This window comes from Chinchilla lanigera, unplaced genomic scaffold (genome assembly GCF_000276665.1).
Source record: "Chinchilla lanigera isolate Chin_1 unplaced genomic scaffold, ChiLan1.0 scaffold00019, whole genome shotgun sequence".
NCBI lineage: Eukaryota > Metazoa > Chordata > Mammalia > Rodentia > Chinchillidae > Chinchilla > Chinchilla lanigera.
The window spans coordinates 20,963,513-20,973,497 of record NW_004955420.1 but is presented as its reverse complement, the minus strand read 5'-3'; the positions used below and the strand labels follow the sequence as shown (position 1 = coordinate 20,973,497).

Genomic DNA, 9,985 nt, shown 5'->3' with positions numbered 1-9,985 from the left:
AATCACCCGGCTAGCGCAGAGTTGGGGGCGGAGCTCGGCGCGTGGCGTTCTCGCGAGACACTCGGCGCCCGAAACGGGAGCGGCCCCGCACGGGGCTGGGGGCCGGTGGTGGCGGGGCGCGTTTCCGGCCTCCGCGGCCCGGGGCGAGGCGCGCGGTGTCTGTTATGCCCCGCGGCGCCGGCTTTGTTAGCTGTTGGAGGAAGGCTGCAGGCGTGGGGAGGAGTGATGTGACCGAGCGGGTCATAAAAGGCGGAGGCTTTAAAGGCGGGGGTCGGGCGGCCGGGGGAAGGAGGGGATGTTGCCTAACTGCGGTGTTCTTGCCAGCAGAGAACATGGAGGCCCAGAGGGAATGGACCCCGATGGTGTCATCGAGGTAAGGAAGTGGCTGTGGGTTGGGGACCTCCGAAAAGGTGGGCGCTTGCATCGGGCTTGATGCTATTATTTTTTTGACTTACAGAGCAACTGGAATGAGATTGTTGATAACTTTGATGATATGAATTTAAAGGAGTCTCTTCTTCGGGGCATCTATGCTTACGGTTTTGAGAAGCCTTCAGCTATTCAGCAAAGAGCTATTATTCCTTGTATTAAAGGTAAAAGCAAACTCGTTGGCTTTTAAAAGTGAATTCACTGTTCTACATAGACTTTGGAGCATAAAAGGGAACTCACCCGCAGGGGGTCTACTAGCACCTCTTGGTATTCCTTAAAAGTGAAATGATGGCAAATCATCTTTCGGGACTGACCTGAAATGAAGAGAATACTCTTGCTGATCGCTTAAATGTTTGGGCATAATTCATGTTCCAACTGGAATACATGGTGTGAAGTAGAAGTGACAATTTGATGTGGGATCAGTAAATATGTATCCTACTTTTTTTAGGATATGATGTGATTGCTCAAGCTCAGTCAGGTACTGGCAAGACAGCCACATTTGCTATTTCCATCCTGCAACAGTTGGAGATTGAGTTCAAGGAGACCCAAGCACTAGTATTGGCCCCCACCAGAGAACTGGCTCAACAGGTATTGATAGTGTAGTTCAAAAAAACTGCTTGCGTGTTGCATAGGTTTCAGGTTTCACAACTGTGAAGAATTTAAAGTTTAGTATAACTTGGACCTATCAGAGCCCCCCTTGTCTGTGCATGCAGGGAGTATTTGTTCAAAGATAAAGAGGAACTGGGTGTGTAGGTGTGTTACATTGTAGGTTTGTATGCTGACATTTGAGAATCCAAAGCTTTGCTGTTCAGGGTGGACTAAATCTATACCCAATTTTAAGATTGAATGCAGTTGTGCAACATGAAAACTGCAGTGACATGTTACCATTTGACTGTCTCAGTAGTTTGTGATGCCTCTGTTGCATGCTATGTTTTCAAAGCTCACTGTTGGATTTGCTTTAAAGTAAACCTAATAAAGCAGTGGGCTTTATTAAGGTCCAGATTGGAATAAGACATAGTACCTTTGGGGAGGAAAAAAACCAAATATTTGCCCTGTTTATGGAACTTGTGTTTATTAACAAATTACAGTGAGGAATAACGTAGGAAATGGTACTAGCTGATTTCTGGGGTAGTAGGATCCCAAGTACACTGCATAAGAAAACACGATAGAGAATTATATCTTGAAAAGTTAGGTTACTCTGTTCTAAGCTTGGAAGTAGTACTGTGCTCTATGCATGCTTAGAAGCTGTTGGCAGACCAGATATTTTGCCATGTGCTTTGGAATTTAGTTTATTCTATAGGATAATAATTAAGGTTTTTGGCTTTTAGATCCAAAAGGTAATTTTGGCACTTGGAGATTATATGGGAGCAACTTGCCATGCCTGCATTGGTGGAACAAATGTTCGAAATGAAATGCAAAAACTGCAGGCCGAAGCACCACATATTGTTGTTGGTACACCAGGGAGAGTGTTTGATATGTTAAACAGACGATACCTTTGTAAGTGTATTTTAAGAGTGTTGTTTCTTATTGCTATAATTGTCAAATTTTGGAGAATCTGGAGATGATGCAGTATGACTTCATTATTAACAGCTCCAAAATGGATCAAAATGTTTGTTTTGGATGAAGCGGATGAAATGTTGAGCCGAGGGTTTAAGGATCAAATCTATGAGATTTTCCAAAAACTAAATACAAGTATTCAGGTACGTTTTATTTCATCCTGTCTCATAGTTAAGGGATTTGGTTTTAATGCAGGTACAGTTACAATATAACTGAAGTGTTCTATTGTCGTTCCCCCTGCTTAAAGTATTTGATACATTACTATCTCTGTCTAGCTCCATTCTGTGGTAAGACAGAGACGCTTGGTCTCAGACATTTTTTCTTGAGTATCACTGAAAGTTGCGCTATGTGCTTGTATGACAATGTAGTCTTTGTCTCCAGGTTGTGTTGCTTTCTGCCACAATGCCAACTGATGTGTTAGAGGTGACCAAAAAATTCATGAGAGATCCCATTCGGATTCTGGTGAAGAAAGAAGAATTGACCCTCGAAGGAATCAAACAGTTTTATATTAATGTTGAAAGAGAGGTAATTTGTCTAATTTTTAAGCAAATGTAGTTTTATTACAAAAATATTCTCTAAATGAAACAGATTTTACCTTCTTGTATAAGCACTGTGCTAAAATTGCAGAAACTAGGATCATATCTTGGTTTCTGTAATAATGCTAGCAGAGTACACACAAGAAGAAAAGTAACTGCACTAGATCCTAAAGACTGGGGTGGACCTCTTTCTTAATGTCCAGTGTCCTTTGTCTTAAGGTTTGGTGCAATACGTCTTTAGACAGGCTTTAACAGTGAATTTCTAATGAAAAGTTTGACTTGCTGACTGATAACTTTTTCTTTGAAAATACCTAGGAATGGAAGTTGGATACACTTTGTGATTTGTATGAGACACTCACCACTATGTAGGCTGTTATTTTTCTTAATACAAGGGGTAAGGTGGACTGGCTCACTGAGAAAATGCATGCCAGGGACTTCACAGTTTCTGCTCTGGTAAGAGGTGTTACTAGTAATGCTGATGAGAATGAATGTTCATTAAAGCAGGATTCAGACTACAACATGGCTGTTAAGTGCTGTGCTGTCGTTCCCCCTGCTCATAATAAAGTTGTTTCTTAACTATACCTGTCTGCTATACCTGTGTAGCAGCCAGGGACGCTTGGTCTCATACATATTGAAACTAAATGTTGGCCTGACAGGTGGTTATTGAATTAAGGCCCGTTTGTTTACACACAGCATGGTGACATGGATCAGAAGGAGAGAGATGTTATCATGCGGGAGTTCCGATCAGGGTCAAGCCGTGTTCTGATCACTACTGACTTGTTGGTAAGTTTTGGTGGTGTTTTGTGTGGTTTTTTTTTTTTAATGATCCACCAAAAGTTAATTTTGAGGGTAAGGTTTTTAATAACCTTTACCAATTTAGGCTGTTTGGGAGACTAAAAGACCACACTCCACAGTGAACTATACCATTTAGTATAGTTCATTACTATTTTGTGGCTACATCTTATACGTCATTAAGGTTTTTCTCTAAATTAGAATTTTGAACATACCTCTTTCCTATTTCAGGCTCGTGGGATTGATGTGCAACAAGTGTCTTTGGTTATAAACTATGATCTACCTACCAATCGTGAAAACTATATTCACAGGTGAGGAGAGCATCTTGGCCATTTGTGTAACTGGTGAAATTCATGTGTTTTCCTACGATTTGTAGGAAAGGTAATGTCAAAAATCAGGGTTTAGATTTGGTGAAAAGATAGTAAGATGTAGTTAAAATTATACTTGGGAAGATTGGCCAGAACAAAGTGGGAAAACTTGTAAATATGAGCAGGTTGTGCATACATACATCAGGTTGCTTTAGGTCCTGATTTGTTTTGAGCTTTATTGTTAGTGATGCTCTTGTGTCTATGTGCTTTTTCTTGGTGATTCTTCTGTAGTTGGGATTTTTCTTGGTGTTGCCTGGTAGCATTTTGAGTGATCCCTGGTTTAGTCATAGTGGCTTTATTCCTAAATAAATTGGAATTGTACTTTGTTATATGATGTAAAAAAAGACTTTTTAAAAAATACAGGAGTCGATAGCAGCAGTTGATGACGAGATGGCGCTCAGAAGCGGCGTTGACGTAATTTAGGACGTGGAGTCATAAGCGAAACAGCACACTGTTTGAATAAAGAGCGAGTCGGTATTTATAATTTGTTTTTCTTTTGTCATGATTATTTGATATTTTTAAGTTGTTCCAGCCCAGGCATTTTATGTTCGCATTTCTACTAGGAAGCATTAGGTGGTTTGTTGTCTGGTTTGTGTAGGAAGGCAGAGCTCTCTTGGAGGTAAACACGTTTGAGTAATTGAGTACAACGTGTGATACTGAGAAAAAAAAAAAAAAAAGCAGTGATAAGTTTGGGTCACCATACCAAATTTGTTTTCCCACTGGAAAAAAATTCTAAGTTTTAGAAAGTAGTTAACCTTCAGCATTTGTATTTACAGTTTACAGTTCCAGAAGTGCGTCGAAATGGATTTACATAACTTGTTTTGTTTTATCCCTGGTGTTTACATCTGTCCCAGGCTGACAACTGCTCTTGGCTGGCCCACTTTGGTATGGGCTTTAATTTCACTACCCCAAACACAATACTGTCATCTGCTTTATAGTAATGCTCAAGACGCCTGATAAAATCTCATTTTGCAGCCAGATAAGCCTTGAATCCTTTTGGCACTAACTGCAAGGGAATTATTTTTTTTCCTCTACATACTGATATAGCCGCTAGTGCTCCAGTTAGAAGCACGAACTATAACCTTTAAGTAAACTGCAGCTGATGGTTAACAAGTGGATCCTCATGTTCAGTAGTTCATAGAAAGTATGCGAAGTAACATTCTGATTGTTGTTTTCTTTCTCCTATACAGAATTGGCAGAGGGGGTCGATTTGGGAGGAAAGGTGTGGCTATAAACTTTGTTGTTGAAGAAGACAAGAGGATTCTTCGTGACATTGAGACTTTCTACAATACTACAGTGGAGGAAATGCCCATGAATGTGGCTGACCTTATTTAATTCCTGGGATGAGATAGTTTTGAATGCAGTGCTCGCTGTTGCTGAATAGGCAATCACAACGTGCATTGTGCTTCTTTGGGAATTTTTGAATCTTGTCTCAATGCTCATAACGGATCAGAAATACAGATTTTGATAGCAAAGCGACATTAGTCGTGAGCTCTTGTGAGGAAAGTCACTGGCTTTATCCTCTTTAGAGTTAGACTGTTGGGGTGGGTATAAAAGATGGGGTCTGTAAAATCTTTCTTTCTTAGAAATTTATTTCCTAGTTCTGTAGAAATGGTTGTATTAGATGTTCTCTATCATTTAATAATATACTTGTGGACTAAAAGATACAAGTGCTGTATAAAATCAGCCAATTATGTTAAACTAGCGTATCTGCCTTTATTGTGTTTGTCTTTAGCCTGAGTAGAAAGGCCTTTAAAATTGATTTTTTTAAGAAAGCATTTGAATGCATTTTGTTTTGGTATTGTATTTATTCAATAAAGTATTTAATTAGTGCTAAGTGTGAACTGGACCCTGTTGCTAAACCCCAGCAAGCAATCATATCCTAGGTAGGGTTAAACCCCAGTAAAATTGCCATATTGCACATGTCTTAATGAAGTTTGAATGTTAAATAAATTGTATATTCACTTTAAAGGTGGTTTGGTCATTTTTATTTTCATGTCTTATATTTCAAAGGGCATTTTCAGGTTTTAGCCAGTTTTCAGACTTAACAATTTTGAGTTAGTTGCTGCATCAGAGTTGCACAAAGGCTTATCAATTGCAGGTGTTCATCAGCACCATCTGCTAAGCACTTATCAACTTCCTACAAGAAAATAAAGGTTAGTAAGTTTTTAGCCACAGCTAAGTACTACACTAACAACTGCCCAGTGTCTACTTACAGCAAGTTTCTCTGTAATAATGGACTTCTGTTTATCAGAAAGGTTATCGTTTTCTACAATTGCATCGTGAAGCTGATTAACAAGCTGAGTTGCTGCATGACCCTCATTTATCAAGTCCTGTTGTAATGGAGAAAAAACTGTGATCACGAAATTTTTTCCCCCCACAATTCAGTAGTAAGCTGTGACTATATTCAGTACCTTTACTACAGCTTCCAGTTTGTCAAAAGAGCCACTCTGACATGCAGCAAATATTCCATCAATTGTCTCAGCTGATATTACCTAAAAGGCAAGGTTTTTTTTGTTCCTTGGAGAGGCAATTTGGACGTAAGGTACTTATACAAAAATAAATTTGGGTCTACAATAGGTGACTGCTTGTCCTAGCTACTGAAGTTTAAATTTATCCCTCTTTTCTGGCCTACAGTGTATTTAATAGGCCACATAATCTGAAAGGGGAGAAGTCTAGTAGCTTCTCTGATTAAGATTGGTTTGAAAAGTCTGCAGTACCCAGAAAATTTTATCCAGTTAAGAAATGTCCTAGAAGCCAACTTCTCAGTGATAATTGAGTTTTGATGGAGTCCTATAAATGAGACAAATTTGTGTGTATGCAGCTGGCCCTAAGCATGGCTGCACATAAATGATTTGTCTTTTTTTTTTTTTTAGATTTATCATTTTCTAAAGTAATTACCATTTGTAATAAGGTGCAAGAATAATCTGGACATGATTTAATGTATACAGCAAGCCAGGTGCAGCACATGCCTGGAGTAATCCCAGTGATTGGGAGTCTAAAGCTGGAGAATCATCCAGTCAGGCAATTTACCATGAGCCCATCTCAAAAAAAAAGCAGATAAGCTCCCTGTAGTCTGGATTCAGTCTTTATGCAAATACACCAATGCAATGCCCCTTGGACACCAAGGGATGTGTCCTAGCAAAAGGATTTCATACAGATGAACACTGTATCTACACCTCTGTGCCACAACTGGCGTGCCTGACATCCTGAAAGCCAGTCTTAATCTCCCCTCCCTGAAGTACTGGTAATTCCCTGGTTATTTACTACATTTTCTTGTACAGTCTTGCACATAATTTTCTAAAAGCCACAAAAGTGTCAGCTAGAATTTCAAGGTATCTATAGTGTCTTACCCCAGCAATGTCTGTGATCACTTTTTCCATGACTTCTTTCCCACCTGTTAATCGAGTAGCACTTTGAAGAAATGTAATGGCTTTCCTTAAGTCTCCCTCTGACACTTTAACAAGGTAAGCTATTCCCTGAAGAGAGAAGAATTACTTTTAGTATGTGGTCACCAGTTAAAAGTCTGACATTAGAAAAATAAAGTACAATGTTTTAGCCTAGAATTGGGAAGAAAAATACTTGTTTCTAGAGGACGATCACTTGTACGGTAGCAGAAATGGATCAAGACCTCATCTGTCTGAGGGAATAGAGAGTCTTGCCTCTGAAAGAAACCACTAGAGATGGAAAGCTCTTGCATACTTGTAGTATTTTCTGGGTCACACCAAGCAAAGAAAACTCAAATTATTGTTAAATTCTATGATGAATTAATTTTCTAGCACTTGGACTCCTTGTTATGAGACTAAAAACTTGTCATTATGCAGAGATTTACTGCAGAATTAACATATGTATGAAATCTTCCAGTCCGGGGTCTCAGAAATACCAGGTAAGCTAGCTTAAACATCTGCAGAAGCCACAGAGCAGCTCAACTGCGTATTCCTAAACATTTCGGCCATTGCCCATTCAGCTTAGCTGGTCCAGATGGGTTTGTCAAAGGAGCCCGGAATTACCTCATTGCTAATTTTGACATTTTCCTTCTCAGCAATGTCTAATAACCGCTGCTGTTGAATTTTATCTGAGAGAGGCTTGAAGCGGAACTTTGAACATCTAGAGGTCAATGGTTCAATTATTCTGTAAAAGATCAGAAAAAAACATGTTGGTGTCTTAAGATTTTTCCAGACTTACTTTAATGAAGAACACGTAAGATTTGATGGAGACATTAAATGCAGTATTGAAAATTTAATTTTTTCCCCAGTGGGGTTTAACAAAATAGGTTACCTGATAGCAAATATTCAAAACAGGAAAGAGGACTTGGAATGTTCTTAACACAAATGTTTTTGAGGGGAAAGATAGGCCAACTGATCTAATCATACACTATAGATGTATAGGAGTGTTACATGGTACTCCACAAATAGTACTATGTGACAGAAAAGCTGCCGAACCTCTACTTTCAGGACAATATACGCACCGACTGACATAGTTACAGATGAGGCAGAATCGGGTGGTTTTAGACTCCTTCTCCATGGTGCGTCTTAGAGCTGCCTGAGCAGCCGAGGTCATAGAGTCGGCTTCATCCAAAATCACAATTTTAAAAGGAGGACATGGCTTCCCACTAATTCAGAGAAACACACAGGAGTTGAGCATTAATATGTATAGTTTTTAACAGCTTTGGTGAAATACAATCCACTTGAAGGGCATACAGTTCAGTGACCTTCAGTACATGGTAATTCTCCATTATTCATAGAGATTTCCAGAATCCCAGTGGATGCCTGAAACCAGACAGTATCAAACCTTACATATACTATGTTTTTCCCTTACATATATGTCCTATTAGTGTTTTTTTTCTTCCTCCCTTCCTTCCTTCCTAGTACTGGGGACTGAACCCAGGGTCTTCACACTGAATTACATCCCTAACTCTTTTTTTCTGTTTTTATTTTTTTGTTGTTTGTTTTTTTGTCTTTTTGAGTCAGGGTCTCATTATGCAGTTGCCTTGAGCTCACTTTGTAGTCCAGACTGGTTTCAAACTTGAAATGATCCTCTTGCCTCAGCCTCCCGAGTACTGGGATTATAGGCGTGCACCACCTTGCCTGGCCCAAATTTTTTTGAGATGAGGCTTGAATTCGCGATCCTCTAGCCTCAGGCTCCCAGAATGCTGGGACTGCAGACACACCCCACCACACCCGGCACCCAGGATAGTTAAATTTATAAAGTAAGACACTGTAAGAGATTAGCCATTATTTAAAATCAAATGAGTGTAATAACACTATAATAAAATTGACAGTATTACTGGAACGTGAGCACTGTGAAACACGTTGCTCTGAGAGCTGAGACACGCTGGGAAGTGCCGCATACGCAGGGTGCATGCACAGCATGGGCACGCTAGGCATCCTCAGCCACCACTCCCAGTGGCATGCAATGCACAACGAAGGAACTGGCAATTCCCGGAATTTTCCACTTAATACTTTCAGACCACAGTTGACCATGGGTAACTGAGAGTACAGAAGGTGAAACAGCGGGTAAGGGCGGTCTGCTTGACTCAGGAGTTGTGCAATCATCACCGCAGGCTAATTTTAGGGCCTGTTCTTCACTCCAGAAAGAAACTTCCTGCCCGTTAGGAGGACCTCTCCCCGCTATCTGCCAGCTCTTAGCAGTCAATAGTTTACTTCCTATCTGTAGGTTTCCCTAACCTGAACATTCATATAAATGGAATTCATAACACATGGCCTTCTGTGGCTTTTTTTTTTTTTTTTAATTTTAAGTTTTGGTTTTTTGAGACAGGGTCTCACTATGTAGCCTCAAACTCACAGTGACCCTCCTGCCTGAGTCTCCCAAGTGCTGGGATTATAGGCGTGAGTCACCACATCTGGCTAATTTAGCATGTTTTGAAGGTTCATTTATGTTGTAGCATGTGTCATGGCTTCAGTCTTTCTCATAGCTAAATCTCCTGGCAAATGAGCTGTGTGGTGGCACATGCCTGTAATTCTAGCACTCTGAGAGGTTGGGATAGGAGAACTGAAAGTTTGAGGCCAACCTGGGTAACTCAGTGACTTAATGAGACTCTGTCTCAATTAAAAAAGGGCCGGAGACGTAGCTCTGTGAACACCCTAGTACCAAAAAAAAAAAAAAAAAAAAAGAGTCAAAAGTAGGTAAAAATCTTCAATTACATAGAGGTAGGCAGGGAGTTCTTGAAAAAAAAAAAAAAAAGGCAAACGCGTCTCACGAAGGCCTTCTTGTCACAGCACAGCAGAAGGTATCGCACGGCAAGATGGAGCAAGTGTGTTCACCGGAGCCTGTCTTACCCTTATC

General features: G+C 40.1%; 2 protein-coding genes across 2 annotated transcripts in view; one reads left to right on the top strand and one right to left on the bottom strand.

Moving 5' to 3' along the window:
- Positions 1–5,650, top strand: part of Eif4a2 (eukaryotic translation initiation factor 4A2) — a 6,246-nt gene extending 596 nt beyond the window's left edge. Inside the window, 10 exon segments of the mRNA XM_005415364.2 lie at positions 325–373; positions 458–590; positions 875–1,014; positions 1,755–1,923; positions 2,017–2,126; positions 2,365–2,508; positions 2,835–2,972; positions 3,213–3,302; positions 3,543–3,622; positions 4,870–5,650. Of these exon segments, the coding sequence (XP_005415421.1) occupies positions 325–373; positions 458–590; positions 875–1,014; positions 1,755–1,923; positions 2,017–2,126; positions 2,365–2,508; positions 2,835–2,972; positions 3,213–3,302; positions 3,543–3,622; positions 4,870–5,014 (1,198 nt within the window). The 3' untranslated portion in view covers positions 5,015–5,650.
- Positions 5,651–5,652: 2 nt separating this feature from the next.
- Rfc4 (replication factor C (activator 1) 4, 37kDa) overlaps positions 5,653–9,985 on the bottom strand; it is a 19,297-nt gene continuing 14,964 nt past the window's right edge. The window contains exons 6-11 of the mRNA XM_005383263.2: positions 8,148–8,291; positions 7,690–7,810; positions 7,033–7,158; positions 6,094–6,174; positions 5,896–6,012; positions 5,653–5,819 (exon numbers count right to left, since the gene is read on the bottom strand). Of these exons, the coding sequence (XP_005383320.1) occupies positions 5,724–5,819; positions 5,896–6,012; positions 6,094–6,174; positions 7,033–7,158; positions 7,690–7,810; positions 8,148–8,291 (685 nt within the window). The 3' untranslated portion in view covers positions 5,653–5,723. The remainder of the gene's footprint in view (positions 5,820–5,895; positions 6,013–6,093; positions 6,175–7,032; positions 7,159–7,689; positions 7,811–8,147; positions 8,292–9,985) is intronic.